Raw genomic sequence first — 19,927 nt, 5'->3', positions numbered from 1 at the left:
GTTATGGTTACAATGGTTTATTATTAATAGCAGCTGTGCTATTAAACTATAACTATGTGTTACTGACTATAGAAGGCATGTTAAAGACTTTTGTGAAGAAACCTGTTTAAGATATTGCAGTGTTTAACTTAACTTCGTTCTTATTAGAGTTTATTTTCTACATTAGAGCCCAGCTCTGACTCATATGCAGAACTGTCTTCAGAAATCATAATATTTCTGTCAGAACTTGTTTGATTGCTTTCAACCATCTGCCATGGAAAACCAAATGCAAATTATGCAAGGGTTTTGTATAGTCAAATTACTTCGGTTATATCCTGGCAGCTAGATGGGTTTATGAAATGTGTATTTGAATTTTCCCAAGCCTGGATAAAATGGGAGGGGTGCGTCAGAATGTGCGACCAGTGTAAAATTTGTGTCAAATCAAAAGTATGCTGAGCAGCTGAAGGACAACCAAAGATTTTGAAGAATTACAAATCTATATGATTGAGTATTAGACAAGATTAAAGTGTCATAAGGGTATCAAAATTATGAAAAATTACTTTTTGTTACCGATCTACCAGGTCATGTTAACCTCTCTTTAATCTCTATCATATAACTGTTGCTACTATATTGTGTTCATTCCAGTATTTCTGCATGTGTACTATAGAACATACAGTATGTACACTGTTTGGTGCTGCTTTTGTGTATTGTTGTTTGTGTATTGTCTTTTGTCCTGCAATGTCTTTTTGTCTTTTGTCTTGCACTGTTTGCACCAGGTTGCTTGTTGACCTGAATTAATTCATGTTATTATATTAAATAGTAGAGTAAAATTTCCTTTATGTTTAACTGTGGTTCTATGATCAAGTGGTTCTCACGTGTTGATATAGATCCATCATACATTATACGCCATACTCTCAGACACTGGCCCAGGACTGTAAACGAGATAATTCTCACAAGTTTAAACTCCTCCTTAAGCTTGATGTTTTGGGAATAAAGAAATGTGGATATCGAGTCAGCAAGACTGCTGTAGTGTCAATCAGACGAGACGAGACGAAATATGTTCGTCAACAACCATTTTTTCATGACGAGACGATGACAAGACTGCACCACTGTCCAAAAACGCTAAGACTAAATTAACATGCATTATTGTTGACGAAAAAAGACGAGACGAAAATGTTTTGTATAAAATAAAAACTAAGATAAAATCTCTCTTCATTTTCGTCTACAATTGTCTCTGCTTTTTCATCAGCTGTTACGCCTTTAAAATATTCACAACAAGTTCGCGGCTTCGCGCTGTTGCTCAAGTTACAGGTCCGCGAAGCGGATCCCGCTTATTATATTGCTACCTACCAAATAAATCGATAATTTCACTCAAAATGATGCTTTAAAAAGAAGTTTATTGATTTAAAAACAATTGTACTGTTTCCGCTAAAGAAAATAGTGCGCTCCGTCTCTACGGTTAGAATCCTGTGTCCATGGCAACGCTCTGTTTTTCATGGCAACGGTGTGTTATAGTTCGCAGCGGTCTGTTATCAAGAAATAAAATAGTGTCTGCGTAGAAACAATTCGTCCACACGCCGCTCAAATAAATAAATAAATAAATAAATAAATAAATAAATACCACCGTCTAGGCAGGCTTAATAAAGCAGTATCAATAAAGTAAAACATGTGATGTGCAGTCAAGTTCGAGTGTATGCACTGTTAAAACGAGTGTTCTCAACTTCTCACTGATACTTTTGTGATTCGCGGAGTAGTTTTATAGCCTTGATATTGTTTCTTATTCAAAAGTGGTGACAGAAAAAAACTCAGCACCCCCAACCTGAAACCTCTTCCCACGCCCCTGTCATAATCACATCATAATCAAAATTAATAATTAGGCTTAAAAGCAAATGTATATGTAAGGAAATCAAGTTTAACAATTACATGTAATATTGCTCCAAATATCATTAATAATGGTGTGTGCAATACCATGTATAACTTGGATTAAGTCGGTAATTTATATGTATATACATTTGTACATATACATATACATATGTATTTACATACATACACACACACCCCTACAGTTATGATCTTAGGCTTTTCATTAAGTTATTTATTTCCACTTTAAACACTTGTGTTCCTGATATTATTGCATTTAATGAGGCCTCGTTGTATTTATTCTTACAATAGATTCCAGATGTGGTCAAGCTACAATTTTTTGACTAAATCTAGACTAAAATTAAAAGACTTTTAGTCGACTAAAACCTGACTAAGATACCTTGAGTTTTCTTTTGACTAAAACTAGACTAAAATGACAAGACTTTTAGTCGACTAAAACTAAGACTAACAAAAAAGATATGTGAATGACTAAATATGACTAAAACTAACAAGGACATTTGGCACAAGACTAAGACTAAGACTAAATTAAAAATAGGTGACGAAATTAACACTAGACTGTTGTTACACATTCTGTCTTAGTGTTCTTGTGTAAGTGGTCTGGGAATTTTTCTGCTGTAGAAAATGTCTTGGGGGGCACGGTGGCTTAGTGGTTAGCACGTTCGCCTCACACCTCCAGGGTTGGGGGTTTGATTCCCGCCTCCGACATTGTGTGTGTGGAGTTTGCATGTTCTCCCCGTGCCTCGGGGGTTTCCTCCGGGTACTCCGGTTTCCTCCCCCAGTCCAAAGACATGCATGGTAGGTTGATTGACATCTCTGGAAAAATTGTCCGTAGTGTGTGATTGCGTGAGTGAATGAGAGTGTGTGTGTGTGCCCTGCGATGGGTTGGCACTCCGTCCAGGGTGTATCCTGCCTTGATGCCCGATGACCCCCGTGACCCGAGGTAGTTTGGATAAGCGGTAGAAGATGAGTGAGTGAGAAAATGTCTTATTGTGTATCAGCCATTTGGTATTTTCTGGGTGTGGTATCAGCAAATGGATTCTCTGGAATTTGGTGTGTCCTAGAGGGTGACACTGGAGTGGATTTTCAAACCTCTCCCGTCCCACTCCAAAAAAAAATTCTGTCCCATCCCAATCCCAAAGAAATACAGTACAGCTCACTCTAAAATGTTTTATGTACTTTTATTTAACAGTGTCAGCTTAATGCAAATATTTCACTGAGTTTTCATTAGGTTGAAGTCCCACTGTTGCTATGAAAGAACAAGAGAGTGTCAACACATTAAAAACTACAGTACAGGTCCCTCAAAGCATGCCTTAGTTGATCAACCTTATTTGATAAAAACCCTAAATGCAGTTATTGTTATTTTATTGAACTGAAAGCAAGCTTAATGCACAAATTATACTGAGTTTCCATTAGGATGACGTCCCACTGTTGCTATGCAGAAACAAGAGATTGTCCAAACATTCCGGACTGAGGCTGGTGTGCCTCTCCTCAATTAATCTTCCAGCAACACTGAAGCTCCTTCCTGAAGGGGTACTTGTTGCTGGGATTGCCAGCAGCTTCCTAGCAATTGGCACCATCTCACCTGACATATTCTACCAGAAGTTGGGAAGGGACTGGCCACTGCTGGTCATATTTAGAGGCTCGTTCATATATTTCAGCACCAAATCGCGGCTCAGTGACTCTGTGTTACTATGGTCTTCCCTCTCCTCCTGCACACAGCTTGAGAAGAAACTGTGCACCTCTGTGCCTGTGGCCACTAGTGGTGGATCTTCTGAAAAAAGACATACTTATGGTACAATCGAGTTTGCATTACAGGCATAATACTTTATATAGTGCAAAACACACATCTTTATGTTGGAGGTATATACATGTGTTGTGTGTGTCCACAAGATAATATTTTGTACTTGTATTCGAAAATATCTTAGAATGCACTGTCTGTTCTAACTTCAATGTGCTAATGCTTTGAATTACCCTGTTGGACACTGGTTCCCTCCTCTATCCCTAATCTTTCTGTCATTGCTGCCAGAGTGTGGATAACCTCTTCATATTCCTCAGCGTTGAGAGTTTTTCTCAAGAAACACCTCAGGCTAGGAGAGAGTGCTGTGGCTATCTTATGGTAAAGGTGGATTTTGAATTTCAGTTCTACTGCCTGGCCTAATATCCCTTTCAGCTAGGAGGAAAATAAAATTACATAATAGACAACATTGTTATTGCATAATGTCCCTCAGCTGTTAATTAACAGAAAAAACAACAAAACTACAAATGAGGACTTTATTATTTTACCTCTTTCACGATAACACTGTTTCCATCCTGAAGCAACAACCCCCTCAGCAGGGTTTCTTTGGTTGGGAGGACAAGGTGAAGACTAGGTGTCTGATCAGTGGAATGGTGCCTGATAGCCTCATCAAAAGGTTCCAGAAGGTGGATAATGCCTTCAAGAAGGTCTGGATCTATGTTGTTGACATAACGGAGTTCATTTCGGTGAAGCAGGATCTCATGCAGCTTACCAGACTGCAGAGAATCCCTTACAGATTGCAGCATTGAAAGTCTGGTATTCCACCTGCTTCTATAGGAAGCAGGAGTCTATAGGAGTTTATACAGTTTATTATAAAATGTAAAAACTCCTATAGAAATACCTGCAAACTACACCAAAAAGACTAAAATATCTTACCATGCTCTTTTAAAGTGTGTAACCAGAGTCTTCACATCTCTAAACAGGTTAATGGCTGGGCTGTGCTTTGGGTTCTCCACATCCAAACAGTGAAATGTGTATTTAAGAATCAGGTTAATGTTATGGCCTGCACAGGACAGTCTGGTGTAATCCTTGAAAGCTGCAACCACATGTGAGCCATTGTCGGTCACTACAACAATATCCTTGCTCAAGATGCCAAACTCCTATTTAAATTAGAAAAGTACAAATATAAAGGATTATTCCAAACACAAATAAATGTTACATAATTATTACTTTCTAAGTAAATTATTGTTAAAGCTTGAGCTAGTCAGAACAGTTAACAAGACATTTAAGAGACACTAAATAGAATAGTACCATATTACTTAGACAAGTGAAGCCAAATGTACACTGTATAACACTGTTTTGCAAGTACTACACATATGTAACACAGGAGGAAACTGGGGGTAAAGGACAGATACCTGAAGGATGTATTCTACAGTCATTCTGATATTTTCATGGGTTTTGATACCCAGGATCTCCCTTGTAGCCAGGACCCGGTTGAACAATTTCCATCCAAGAATATAATAAATCGTTACTGTTATGTAATGCGTGTTTGTCCTTTCTTCTGCCCAAAGGTCAGTTGTCACAGCACAGTCTGGGCCCTAATGAAATAGAGTATGTCGCAAATGTTATTTCAGGATTCACAGGATCTTACATGAACAGATAACCACTTGACCATATGCTATTATTTTACAATTTACAAAGTAAAATGGGATTGTAAAAAACGGCTAAAAAAATAAAAACCAACAGTAAACATAACAAAAAGGAAGCAGTGTAGCCAGGCTTACCTGTTGTAGCTCATCCATAACATGTTTCTGTACTCGTATTTGTCCTTAACATGGCGAGAAATAGTGCGTGCACTCGGTAGCACATCTTTGACATCAATGCTGCTTCCATATTTAGCGCGGACATTAATGAGCTCTTTCGCAACTTCAATGAACCCTCGTCTTTCAACAATAATGAACGGTAGTAGATCCTGGCTGCACTTTCAAGCAATTACATATGTGAATCTCGACTTTACGGTTGAGGGCAACTAAACGTCGGTTGACTCGAGCGGACCTCTTTGCATGTGTGACGCTGAAGGCCGCTCGTGCCTGAGGCAGAATTGTATTTTATAATGTGTCTACACGTTATGCAGCTGATGTATGGCATTTAAACGCTGTCTCTCAATCCGTAAAAAATTCTTCGTAGAAATGGAAGTGAGCTCGACAGAGTCATTTTTTTCCCAGAGTAGTCGTTGCAGTGTGAGTTTCGGGTCCAACTCCATTTAAAAAGAACCGGTTCAAAAGAACGATTCGTTCACGAACTGGCCATCACTACTGTGATGGCTCCATAGCCCATGGAAAGACAAATGCCCCTTTTCCACCAAAAAGAACCGGGTGCTGGTTCAGAGCTAGCACTGGTGCTGGTTCAAAGTTGGTTCCACTGGCGAACCTTCTAAGAACCGGTTTGCCTTTCCACCGGCTAGAGAGTCGTCTAATAATGCCCCTTTTCCACCAAAAAGAACCGGGTGCTGGTTCAGAGCTAGCACTGGTGCTGGTTCAAAGTTGGTTCCACTGGCGAACCTTCTAAGAACCGGTTTGCCTTTCCACCGGCTAAAGAGCCATCACAGAGCCGAGTCTGACGTCACTGTATACGTCTCACGTGTCCCAGCAACGTTAGCGCAGCAGTGGCAAACAGAAATACATCAACAATGGCGGATGTTGCTTTACTGTTAATGCTCATGGCTTTGTGAACCTAAATTAGCATCCAAACGCGGCGAATCCAACGTGTACGTGCAGCTCCATGTAATCTGTATAAACGGAGGTTGTAATCGAGAAAGTACATAACGTTATTTTATCATTAACACAGATAAAAAGGTAGCCTTAGCATGTAGCTACTTACTATCATGTGTGCTGATAATGTATCATATCGAGGTAAAGTAAAAGTGTATTAAACATTAGTATACTTATGGTACATTATCACATGCGCTAACAGTAGCCCCGCCCACAGCCCCTGACACAAGAGGTTCTTAAGTCTAGACCAACAACGTGTTGGTGCTACTTAAGAACCACTTTTCCTGGTTCAGAGCCGGTGCTTTGGCTGTCGAAGAAGAAAGAACTGGTTCTAAATTAGGCTCTGGCTCCGAAACCAGCACTCAAACTGAATCGGGGGAAAAGGGGCAGAGCCGAGTCTGACGTCATTGTATACGTGGCACGTGTGCCAGCAACGTTAGCGAAGCTGCGGCAAACACATCAACAATGGTGGATGTTGCTTTACTGTTAATGCTCATGGCTTTGTGAATCTACATTAACACCCAAACGCGGCGAATCCAACGTGTACGTGCAGCTCCATGTAATCCATGTAAAGAACAGCCCCGGAGACAAGCGGTTCTCACAAGCGGACCAGCAACGTTTTGGTGCTTTCCTGGTTCAGAGCCGGTGCTTTGGCTGTCGAAAAAGAAAGAACTGGTTCTAAATTAGGCTCTGGCTCCGAACCAGCACCCAAACTGCCTCGGTGGAAAAGGGGCATTAAAAAATGATGTGTTATGATGGTCGGGACGGGGTTAACATGGATTTTTCAGTTTCTTTTGTGTTTTGCCAGCATTAAAGGTAGGAGCTCCTTCTTTATCTGTTAAACAAAAGTATAATTTCTGCACAAAAGTGTGAAACTCTCTAGCTGGGTTGTTTTTTTTACTGAATAGACTAAATGTTTTGTTATATAGTATTTTTAATGTCTCTTGTCTGTACTACACATAGACACTGTGTATCACTACCCCCTAGTGATAGTCGCAAGTAATGTGCAATATGATCGTGCAGACGTCAACATGGGAGAGAAACGTGATTCTCGCGGTCTCCGAACACCCGTTACTTTATGATCCAACTCTTGAATCATACAGAGATGCTTACAGGAAAAATGAAGCATGGAAGCGTGTTGCAGAGATTGTCGGTCTTTCAGGTGTGTTGTATTTCCAAAATGTGCAAAATGTTTGCAAACTTAATTAGCCTGTATTCTCTCTCCATTTATCATGGTGAATGAAGTTAGGAGTACAAACAACCAATGCAATCCAGAAAGACCGCAAATAATTTTTGAGGAAACATGGGAACAACATTAAAAATAATACAATATAATTTTTTTAACGGATCCGAAAATTACGGATCCGCAGATGGTCGGCACCTCACGCAGCGACCTTGCGACTCTCCATAGGAAATGAATGACTTCCGGTTTATCGGCGGTCGTGTGCAGTGTGAAGGCGGTGGTTTTCCCCTAAAACGAACAATACAAAATATCAGCGGTTGCCAGATGCACCGTAATCCTTCTAAATGCAGAAACATTTGTATTGTGGATCTACTGTTTTAATCAACTCCATAATTTTATATTTTCATTGTTTATTATCAATTTACAACTTGGTGTGACGATTTTATGTGGTTTATATTTGTGATCCTTAACTCACTGTTCAGTATTTTTCACAGTTTATTTTAAGAACAATGTACTTTTTCTTCTGTCAGGGAAAATAAATGCATATTTTTTTAAACATTTCTTCTGTAAATGAGAGGTTTTCACTGTGAACTGCCCTTTTCTTGACTTGGCCTACGCAAACTGTAGGTGGTCCAGTGAGGGTGGTAACTGGGTCTTGATGTGCCTCATGACAACAGCTACCAGCTTTAGCAGGATAGATCTGACGTGTTGGTTATTTAACTTGGATTTGTGACGGGATTTGTTGATGTTCATGATGCTGAATGTCTGTTCACGTTAGAGGCTGACATTTTTTCGGGATTCCCGCAGGTCACGGGAAACAAAATCACTATTAATCCCATAACTGGAACGGGACAGGAAAAAATGTCAGCGTGAGTGGGTGTACACAAATATACCTTTGATATAAATAAAACTCACACTGCAACGACTACTCTGGGGAAAAAATGACTCTGTCGAGCTCACTTCCATTTCTGCACAGTCTGAAATAACAAAGACTTTTTTACGAATTGAGAAAGATGGCGTGAAAACGCCATACACCAGCTGCAAAACATGTAGACACATTATAAAATACAATTCTGCCTCAGGCAGGGGGCACGGTGGCTTAGTGGTTAGCACGTTCGCCTCACACTTCCAGGGTCGGGGTTCGATTTCCGCCTCCACCTTGTGTGTGTGGAGTTTGCATGTTCTCCCCGTGCCTCAGGGGTTTCCTCCGGGTACTCCGGTTTCCTCCCCTGGTCCAAAGACATGCATGGTAGGTTGATTGGCATCTCTGGAAAATTGTCCCTAGTGTCTGATTGCATGAGTGAATGAGAGTGTGTGTGTGCCCTGCGATGGGTTGGCACTCCATCCAGGGTGTATCCTGCCTTGATGCCCGATGACGCCTGAGATAGGCACAGGCTCCCTGTGACCCGAGGTAGTTTGGATAAGCGGTAGAAGATGAATGAATGAATGTAAATTGTTAAGACTGGCTACTGTAATATCAGTTTCAGGTAAGAGTACTTTCATTTCTATAGTCAATTACATAACGTGAAAATTATATAAAAACGTATTTATTCCAGTGGGTTTATAAGAAGTTCTATATAAAACCATATGATGTTAAAGATTTTTTACATTTGTTTTTTTTTATTATTTTTTTTTATATTATTATAAAGTGTATACAATTTTTAAACACTTAACAAGTTAGGATGTTTACATTTTAAAGTGCTTAAATGTAAATTTACTCAATTTCAAAATACAATTTGATCAAATTTCATAAATTGCTTATGGCAGTTTTTCAATTATATTACTGAAATGCACTTTTATATAGTTCACAGCATGTCAACTGCACCATACGCAATCCACGCATCCTGGACATGTGGTCTTGTGCAACGCCCACATGTAAAACACAGACACTGACATTGTTAAATAAAAGAACAGACAACATTTTAGAGTGAGCTGTACTGTATTTCTTTACTGTAACTGACAGATTTTGTACAAAAAATAAAACACGGGAGTGGGAGGGAATGGGAGTCATTCTTCTGGGATTGGGACAAGATGGGATTTTCCCCAGTTATTTTTGCGGAATTGGGATGGGCCGGGAATTTTTTTTTTGGGAGTGGGACGGGAGAGGTTTGAAAATCCACTCCAGTGTCACCCTCTAGTTTACATACCTGGGTTGAGCCAAACAATGTCAGCATCTTCTGTGCCATCCTCCGGAGGTTTGGAAACGTGGCTTCGTTAAGTGAAGCATAAAAGTCCTAAAAAGTAGTTTGCCCATGTCTGACCTAGCTGTTTCTTCTCCAAATAAGTGAAATAAAGTAAGGTATTTGCTCAGGCAGATGATCAGCACCAATACTCAAAAACATTAACCAAACCATTACATCATCTCCACCAGCATGGAATACTGACACACCATTTTGACTATTATACTATAGGTATATAGGTTATACTATTATCCTACTATAGGTGTGCTTCATTTGAAATTAAAAATTCTTCAGATCAGACTCTGTTTTCCAGTCTTTAGATGCCCAGTTTTAGAGAGTCCATGCCAGTTGCAGCTCATATGTCTCAAGGATTGACATGTTGTGCAGTCTGATGTGCTTTTCTGCTTTCCACAGCTGTGTTTATCTGAGTTACTTTTGCCTTGTCCATCTGAAAAACTGCTGCTCACTTATTTATTTTTTTTTTTTTGCACCATTCTGATTAATGTCTAGAGACTGTTGTGTGTGAAAATCCTGGGAGATGAGCAGTTGTAAAAATACTGAATCCAGCATGTTTGGTAATAAGTCATGTCATCCGCAAAAGCACTGAGATCACATCATGATGAGCCCCATTATGATGGCTGATGTAAACATTACCAGAAGCTGCTGGAATGTATTTATGTGTTTGTCTGCAATTCACTGCTGCTACATGATTGGCTACTTAGATAGCTGCATAAATGTGTCTACATGAATGTCTAATAAAGTGACTGGAGAGTGTAAATGAACTTGATGGACATCCTGCTACAAAGCCATGGACACTAATATAAAGTGTCCCCCCTTTCAGCATGACACTCAGCCAATTTACACAGCAAAGATAACACTGATATGGTTTTGGTACAAGTTTCTGAATGTCCTTAATTGACCCAGCCCATACTTGAATTGCATTACTCTTGAGATATTGCTGAGTCCTTTGCTAAAACTCCACTAACCAGTCAGCCTTCTTCTGAATTCTGGTTGGTTCTTAGCACAGTAAAGGTGCACAACACACAATTAGGTCTCTGGAGGAAAGCAACAATTTGCTCATTCTTATGATGTGAACATATGTCATTATTAAAATATTCTCCTTTTTTTTTTTTTTTTTAACACAGCCATAAAGGTCATTGGTCGGGATGGGACTGTAACAGCAGGAGATGATGCGCAGTTATTCTGTGAAGCGATCGAGACAACAGAGCCTCTAACAACTATTAGGTGGCAAAGACGAACAAAGAAAAAGCCAACAAATACAGATTTTCTGGTTATCACTTCCAGTGGCAAAGAAGAACATATTAATGGACTGAGGGACCAAGTAAAATTTGCAGGGAACTTAGCAGTACTGGACGGCTCAATTCTTCTAAGTAATGTTACTCTTTTAGATGAAGGAATCTACACCTGCATCTTCAGCATATTTCCAAGTGGACCATATAAAACAGAAATTCATCTCAGAGTACAAGGTAAAATTCTTTGTAGATCTGATAAACCCGATCAAAAATGTTAAGGATATAACAATTATAGTATACAGTTTTGTATTTTGCATGTTTTTTTTTGTTTTTTTTCCCCCCACTTACCTACATCCACACACATATACATGGTGTTCACCTGGTCAACACAGAAGACATCTTCATTGTTGTACAGACTTATTCTTCTGAATCGATTTAACCTACAACACCCTAGTGTAAGAAACCAAACTGGGGGTCCACACAGCCATAAAATACATTGTATTTGGTACTCTGGATAATATGTTTCAGAGAGACCAAGGGGTATAAAAAAGGTATGCATTATACAATGTATAGAAATGTTTTTTAAAGTTAAGCATTTTCATGACTGTGTCCATTGCATGTCCATTATCTTTAATAAAATGCATCTCAAACTGCAAACCAATTAAATGAATTTGGTTAATTTGTTGCGTTGTGCAAAACAGAACAAGCTCTTTGTGAGTCTGGCCTGGATACAGAGACTCAGTCAGGTCTTAGAAACCATTTAACACAACAGTGAGACTCTGTGGCAGGACAACAGTGGGTCGGATCTGTCTTGAGCACTGAATACTGAGCTTTCAATGCGTTTTCTTGAATTTTAATCAGTTGAAAATGGAACCTGATGACCCATCTTTTAGTAATGTTCATGTATTCAGTATAGAAAATGTATCATTTTGAGACTTTTTAGAATATTGAATTCTTATCAGTTATGAAATAAGTAACAGTACTGTGAAGTAGATTAAATACATTTAATTATGCATTGTACTCTGTTCATAAGCCCTGGTGGTTTGTCTAAAATGGGACAAAAAGGATCTCATATTCTCATGTGATAAATTTTATTTGTATGTTGCTTTCAACAATAGATCAATAAAATAAATTAAAATTAATTAATTACAAAATAGCTTAAATTAAAAAAATTCAGGTAAATTCAAGTACTTAATAAATAAAATAATAATAAATAAAAAATAAATATGCACAAGTAACACAAATTTCCAAACCTTTATACTTTTTTACCAGGCAGAACTAGAACGAGGCAGCCCATAAATTCTCATAAACTGTATGTGTCTCCAGTGACAGAACAACAGAAGGAAACACACATTTCATTTCTTTTGTGTTGTGATTGTTGCACATTTGATGCCTTGATGAAAGGGCAATAATAATGAAATACATCTCTACTCCTTTAATTAATTTCAGGAAGCCTCTAGTACTTTCCTTAGTTTCAGGTAAGCTAAAGCTTCTGGTTGCAAAGCTGTTTTTGTTTCTCAAAATATCTTCCTTCATGTTCATCAGAACAAAGAAATTTATACAGGTTTGTAACAACATGAGAGTGAGTAAATGATGACAGAATTTTCATTTTGAGTGAACTATCCCTTTAAATATGTGTGTTCGGCGCTGCAAGAAACGTCTGATGTCATCTGTTTGTCGGCTCTTGCGGCGCTGAGTAAAGTTGAGCACATAAAAAAAACTCGAAACAGCTGAACTCGACAAAACTACTCTGTTGCTAACGCGTCCCGCCGCTGAGCTTGAGTATGGTAACATGACGAGACTGCACAACTACGTTTGATTGGTTAAACACAGTCACGTGGTAGAGCCTTAGCGGAAGTTTCTCTATCTGTCAAAATTAAACATTAAAATTGATGCGTAGAATACCAAAGAGGTAAAAAGAAAAGTAACGAGATCATTGTAGCCTAATGTAGCGGAGTAAGAGTACAGTTTCTTCTTCACAAATCTACTCAAGTAAAAGTAAAGAGTATAGTGATTTTAAAACTACTCCTAGAAGTATAATTTTTTCAAAAACTTACTCAAGTAAATGTAACGGAGTAAATGTAACTCGTTACTACCCACCTCTGGTTGACAATACATTCAGTTGTAAACTATAACAGATCTGATTACTTGAACTTGAGCGTCCATGGGCTTTTAATGGTTTTCACCACTGCTGACCGAAATAGTTGTGCAGTGTGAAGTTCACTGCTCTAAAGTCAAATTCTACCATCACAAGTCTACAATGTCTTCACTCTTCTATAAATAAAACTTGTTCTAAATGACATGAGTGATCAGGGTCAGACGTACATATTAATGAAACACATTCATTCAGAGATCTGTTAAACAACATTATTTATTTATTTTCTTCATTGTTCATGTTTTTGTTTTCAGTTCCTCCTGTTGTCACTGTGGGCACTGATGTTCCTGTTGTTGCTGGAGACACTGAAGGGATTTTAGCGACCTGCACTGCAGCCAATGCAAAGCCTGAAGCAGAAGTGTTGTGGAGTCTGGGTGCTTTAAACAACACAGTGAAAGTACAAAATACTGTCACTGTGGACTCTGAAGATAGATACACTGTTAAAAGCAACCTGATTGGAACTGCATCTAAAGATCTAAACCAGAAGAAGGTTCAGTGTGTAGTCACACACCCTGGCCTAAAGCAGAAACTGGAACTGAATTACACATTGGATATACACTGTAAGATGACAAGTTCATTATTTTTATGCAAATGCTTATAACCATAAACTGAAACAAAAGAAATATGTGGGCAGTCAGATTTAACACAAAAAATATTACACCTAATTCTGTTTTACTGAATGGTACATTGTGTAAAGTATTGATGTTTCTTTTTTCTCTCAGATCCTCCCCAGGTGGTTTATATTAGTTCAGCAGGTGATCAAGGGGAAACCCGTGAATTTCTGTGTGACACAGACGCTAATCCAAAACCTACAAACTTTACCTGGGGCAGGTAAAAGAGCTGAGTCTTCTTTGTATGTTAATCATAAAATGCCGCAGTAAGGTACATAAACCATATTATATTTACAATAATGCTGCACCTGCTCATAGTTCTATTGACATCAGCACAAAGAAGCTTTAAATAAACACAGATGTAGTTTTTGATTTTTTGCTGTGCCAATAAAACTGTCATGAGGAGAAAAATTCAGTACTTAGATATTTAACATACACGAGGCATATTATATGGCTTATCATATAACAGGTTCAGCTTTTGTTGTTATAAATATGTGTGAAACTTGAACACAAGCCTGGTTTTCTATTTCGGTTTAATGTTTGATGTTCATGTTACCAAGACAGCCATCAGTGCTGTTTTTAAATGGCTTTAAGAGTTATAGCAAGTAAAGATAACTTAACCTATATTATTATATTGTTAGGTTTTGAGTTTATCCTAATGTTGATTTGTGTGAGTTAATAATTTAATCTGTATATTTAATAATTTGAACTGAATCTAGCCTTAAAGTCAGATCAGTCTCTATCACTCCAATGGCTGATGTATTTCTGATATCTTCCTTGGTGATATGTTCCTGATCTTTACTGCAATGTTCATGTGGAACTTATCCAAATTCACAAAACACTCCATGTTTTCTTCACGATTATATTGATATTTTGTATGATGTGTGTCTTCAGTACATAACCTAGTAGCATTAACATTGCTCTAATAAAGTACATTTTATCACCTTTGAAGAATAGAACAGTTTAAATGCTAATAAATGCTTTGTCATATAAGTGTTATCAGTAAAAACAGGACATGCAAAATAAGCATTTTGAAGTCAGTTTCCGCAACAGTATGATGTTTATCTGTGTAGTGTGCTGTTTATACAATCACATTTACCATTATTTATCAAATACATTTTCATTTAGATATTTTCCAGTGAACAAGACTCTTTCCAGTGGTGTTAATAGTCTGATTGTTCAGCTGACCCCTGGCAGTAACGGACCTTACTATTGTTTGGTGTCTAACCAATACGGGGAAGCTGTTGGTTCCCTCTATATGTATGTTAAAACATGTAAGTATGTAAATTATTTGTCCTTCACTGGAACAGTAAATAAATGCTCTTGCAAGGTAGTTTACACAGTTCACATTTATACACAGTTTATCTATTAAACATAACTACAAGTCATCCTTCAACATTTATTCAATAATGTGTTAGCATATGTACACCTACAATAGCAGCACTGAATTATTATGTGCAAAATGGCATTATAGAGAATGCATAGACTGCATATAAACAGAGATTATATCAAGTGAGTGTGTGAGGCCTGATGGGTTGAGCTGAAAAACTTACGCAGTCTGGTTGTGTGGAACTATAGATAGCAGAAGGGTAAAAAGTGAATGTGAGGGTTGTGTGGGGTCATCCACAATGTTGTCCACAATCTTTGTGGATGCAGCATGTGGTGTAAAGTTTAAGATGAGTTATAGAAATCTTGATGTAGTGTGTCGTGTGAACTAACTAAAATAATTTCTCAATGGCATTGCAGCTACAGAATCCAAAACCTGTTGGACTCTGTTCATCCTGACCCTTGTTGCTGGGGTTTGCTGTTTTCTTTTTTGGAAATTTGAATTGTTTCAGCGTGTCAATAAAATACTGCGGTGAGTTTTGTCATTTTACCAATCTAGTAATGAGAGCAGATTATAAACATTAAATGAGTTGTTAAAGTGAGTTGCTTATTTTCTCTTTTCACTCAGGCAATGTATCAGTCAACCTGTGCCTACGGAATCTCCAGACCGCGAAGAGGTCTGTGTGAAATCCTTTATTTAAATCTCTATGGTCTTGTTTTGCTCACCTATATTGGTGATTACATGGAAGATGTTTTTTTTTTCTTAAGGGCATTGATACATGCATGTAACCTCTCTACTGGGACCATACCTTGTCGTGGTGGAGGGGCTTATCCTCCTTCAAGTGAGGAGAAAACCAAATGGTCCCAAAGGATTTGTCACCTAACGGTCCATTTTATGTTTGTTGACTGATCTGCTGTCATCAAAAGTACAACAACCAGGTCTAAAAAAAATCCTGTAGCGAGAGGAGGACATCACAAACATAACTTCTTTTAAAAACATTTCCTCAAGAGATTACACCTGGATGCTTATTATAGAACCTTATTTCATCTCATCCTACTGTAGAACTGGGAGAAGCCAATTCTAGCAGATGAGTGACTCTCTACTAGGGTTGCAAAGGGGAGCAAAGTTTCTGGTAAATTTCCAGAAACTTTCCACTGGAACTTAATCTGGGGAATTTTGGAAATATTCAAAATTGGAAACTTTACGGGAATTTACGGGGATTTACAGGGATTTATGGGAATTAATTGGAAATATATAAACTATATTATATACAAATAAAAATAAACATTTTGCTTATTAACCTATAGTAAGGTAGTTTTTAAGTTTAGGTATTGGGTACAATTAAGAATGTAGAATAAGGTCATGCTGAATAAGGCATTAATATGTGCTTAATAAGTAATAATAAATAGCCAATATTCTATTAATATTCATGCTAATAAGCAACTAGTTAAATGCCCCTAAAATAAAGTGTTACTGTGCATGTTATGGAAGAATGCAAGTACATGCAGAGGGTTTGGCCTCAATGGCCCTCCAGTAAGCAGTGTGCTGTGTGCAAGTGACCAAGGAATGCAGGGTACAGATTCAAATTAAATTGCATAAAATCTTGTTGTTTTAAACAGAATTATGCTGTTAAGATTTTTTTTAACTACTTTTAAGTTCCTTGCTATTATAGGCAACTTTGCATTTTTTTTAAATTCCCAGTTTATTTCCATATATTCCCGTTAATTCCATGGAAAGTTTCCGGCCTTGAAAATTCCCGGAATTTTGCAACCCTACTCTCTACAGAACATCTAAAGTATATAATCAAGTAGTTTAGACCGATTTAAGATGATGACACAAGCTAGTCCCTTTTCACAGGGAATCCATCCAACAGGTACATTAACAAATTAAAGGCAGGGTCTCTGATTTTTGAGAAATGCTTCAGAAAACTGAGTGGGGCCAAATAATAAACAAAAATCAAAACAAACATGTAGCCAATGAGCAGAAAGGGGTGGGTCTTGTCAATATGTGGCGGAGAGAGTGTTCAGTGCGCATGTGTGACAAAGTTTTTTTAGCATTGACATGGAGGATAAAAACAAAGAAGGAAAGCGAAGAAAGGCTTACGATAAGGCAAGAAGTAGGACGTGTTAATATAGGATCAGCTTTCCAGCGCTGGAGAGAACTGAAGGAGCGGGAAGTTGGCTCATATTCACAGATTGGAGTTTCCCGAGTCAATAACTCCTGAGCTAAACGCTGTTACTACACAAATAACACCTCTTTTCTATCGTAGTAATGTAGAGAGGCAGCTACAACCACGTTTTGTGTAGTAACAGTGTTTAGCTCAGGAGTTATCGACTTGGGAAATTCAACTTAAGACACCAGGCGCTTTTTTCCTTCTCGAAAGGTGAGTAAAGTTGGTTTTGCTTTGTTTCACAGAACTAATATATGCCGTCCTTTGCATGATTATGCTTGTGTCATTTTTGCTTGTTTGTTTATCTGCAATCGTATTGTTTTTCTCTTCAGCTATGATAAAGACACATTTCTTTCCATTAGTTACTTGGGTTACGTATGTATGTGTGGGCGGAGCTATCAATACAGGGGTGGGACCCATTTGGGTTAGGGGCGTGTTTGTTTTGGTGATTTCAAATGTCGACATTGGCTTTCAAAAATCGGATACCCTGCCTTTAAATACAGTTCTGGGTAAATTAAATAACTAAAATAGTGATGTGAAGTTCGGTTCTTTTCCGCGAACCGGTTCTTTCGGACAGTTCGTTTTAATGAACCAGTTCAAAAATCCACTGAACTGAACTGTTTCTTTCGCACGCGTCTGACATACTGAGAACCGATTAGCTGTTGATACTGCGCATGCGTGAACCTTCAGAACAAATTATACACATTGGGATATGCATAGTAACTAGTCATAGGTTATTAAACATTTTTATAAAAAAAAAAAAAATCATACAACTGTTCACTCAATATATGTCAGTTAATTTTACTACTGACTATTGTGGAGATTAGTCTGTATTTTTATATGCCGCTTTTTGTAAGTTGATGAAGATTAGTTTATTAACTTTATATCTTTAAGACACGTAAAACATCCACGTTTGCACATCAATGCCTGTACTGGGTGTTTTAGTTGCAAAACTTAAATGTAAGAAACGTATTCAACTAAAGTTATGATTACAAAGAACTTTTCGAATGTGTTAAATTGATTGTATTAATATCTGCCGGCAGCGGGATGATGGAATTTGCGTCATTACGTCATTGTGAATGACGTCATTACGTCAGGACGTAAAAGAACTGGTGAACTGGATTTTTGAACTGGTTCATTAAATCGAACTGTCCGAAAGAACCGGTTCGCGGAAAAGAACCGAACTTCCCATCACTAATCAGCGCTGACTCAGTCTGAAAAAGAACCGGTTCAAAAGAATGATTCGTTCTCGAACCGGCCATCACTAAACTAAAAGTCTATACACAGAACTCTGATTAAAATCTAACAGGATGTCTGACGTCACACGCAAATTTACTGTTTGTTTAGTTCACTTTTTTTTAAACCTGTTTACAGAAAGGAATCTGGGTAATAGATTCACTGGACTGATTCAAAACATTTTAACATTTCAGTTCTTTAGTATTGTATATGCTGATTGCATATGGTGCTATTTTTTTTTTTAATATCTTTACTTTTTGGCATCATAGTGATTATTATGTAAAATTACTTTTTGTTTGTTTAAATTAAATTTGTAGCTCTAACCACAGTAAGACTACACAGCTTTCATTATTTATCAAAACCGGTATTGTGGACTGGCCCAGAAATGTGATCTTTGAGCAAGCCAAGTCAGAGGAGTTCACATCACTTAATCCCACTCTGCTTCATCCTGAGAGTCAGGACTGTTTGCCTCATTAGGTTTCAGTGTAACAAAACATTTTTCAGTTTGCCTGTACGTTTAAGTAGATTTACTAGTCAGGATTTCCTCTAGGTTTGCGTGTAAACGTCCCCGATGCCCTACAATCGTTCCATTTAAAACTTGGTCATCCAACACATGCTATTTATTTGCGGTAAAATGTTGACAGCTGTGTCAATATTTATTATAGATTTATTTATGTATTACACATACAAACACACACAGATGCATACAGGCCTTTGCAATGTTTCAGTGTATCTTGCAGAGTTGCAGATAGTGTTGAGTTGAGGTTTCCAGTGGTGTATTATATTTATGGCTGTCTTGATGTTACATTGTAGGAAGCAGAATTATAAAATATTTTGTTTGTGGTTTTTTTGCTCAAAAATTTTAGCCTTGTGATTATCCATTTTTTCCCCCTGTAATCAGCCATTTGTTGATAAGCAGTTGGAAGGGATTTTGTCTTTGTTGTTGTATTTGTATAGTAAACAAGTTTGAGAGGGTTTCCTTGGGCAGTTTGAGTTAGAAAACCTTATGGTTTATATTTAAAATAGCATTCCTGTTCTAGTTCTTGCATGTGTTTGCTAGATAATTCCTGATTTTTGGCCCATGTGCTATATTCTTTGGATTTCTTTTGCAAAATGTGCTAACTAGAATAGAATAGAACAGAATAGAATTGAACGGTGCATGAAAGCCTTTATTATCACCACATATACATTATAGCACAGTGGAATTCTTTTCTTCACATATCCCAACTGAGGCGGTTTGGGTCAGAGTGCAGAGGCAGCTATGATACAGCGCCCCTGAAGCAGAGAGGGTTGAGGGTTGGTTGAGCTTGGCTGTGCTGGGCCTTGAACCCCGATCCTCCGATCAACAACCCAGAGCCTTAATCAGTTGAGCCACCACTGCACCAACTAAATTGAACATTAAATAAGAAAACAAGTTGGCAAAGTGGAATGAAGTAAAATCTTGTA

At 37.9% G+C, this 19,927-nt stretch overlaps 1 protein-coding gene and 1 long non-coding RNA gene across 4 annotated transcripts; one reads left to right on the top strand and one right to left on the bottom strand.

Moving 5' to 3' along the window:
* Positions 1 to 3,078: 3,078 nt before the first annotated feature.
* LOC132850408 (uncharacterized) lies at positions 3,079 to 6,354 on the bottom strand. 2 transcript variants are annotated; one of them, XR_009648974.1, is made up of 5 exons: positions 5,380 to 6,354; positions 5,011 to 5,193; positions 4,532 to 4,755; positions 4,144 to 4,310; positions 3,079 to 3,631 (listed from the first exon to the last, which is right to left on the bottom strand). It is a non-coding gene; the product is annotated as an uncharacterized LOC132850408 (long non-coding RNA). The 2 variants fall into 2 exon arrangements; XR_009648973.1 differs by having other exon boundaries at positions 3,079 to 3,628.
* A 293-nt stretch (positions 6,355 to 6,647) lies between these two features.
* On the top strand, positions 6,648 to 15,980 carry LOC132850401 (nectin-3-like). 2 transcript variants are annotated; one of them, XM_060876967.1, is made up of 8 exons: positions 6,648 to 7,182; positions 10,875 to 11,216; positions 13,392 to 13,697; positions 13,860 to 13,968; positions 14,877 to 15,022; positions 15,495 to 15,606; positions 15,703 to 15,751; positions 15,843 to 15,980. In XM_060876967.1, exons 1-8 carry the CDS (start codon positions 7,119 to 7,121, stop codon positions 15,861 to 15,863), a joined length of 1,149 nt encoding a protein of 382 aa, XP_060732950.1. In that variant the 5' UTR covers positions 6,648 to 7,118; the 3' UTR covers positions 15,864 to 15,980. The 2 variants fall into 2 exon arrangements, with proteins under 2 accessions (XP_060732950.1, XP_060732949.1); XM_060876966.1 differs by lacking the exon at positions 6,648 to 7,182 and adding an exon at positions 7,363 to 7,528.
* The last annotated feature ends 3,947 nt before the right edge of the window (positions 15,981 to 19,927 follow it).

Source organism: Tachysurus vachellii, chromosome 8 (genome assembly GCF_030014155.1).
Source record: "Tachysurus vachellii isolate PV-2020 chromosome 8, HZAU_Pvac_v1, whole genome shotgun sequence".
Lineage (NCBI taxonomy): Eukaryota > Metazoa > Chordata > Actinopteri > Siluriformes > Bagridae > Tachysurus > Tachysurus vachellii.
This window is presented reverse-complemented; position numbering and strand designations above follow the sequence as displayed.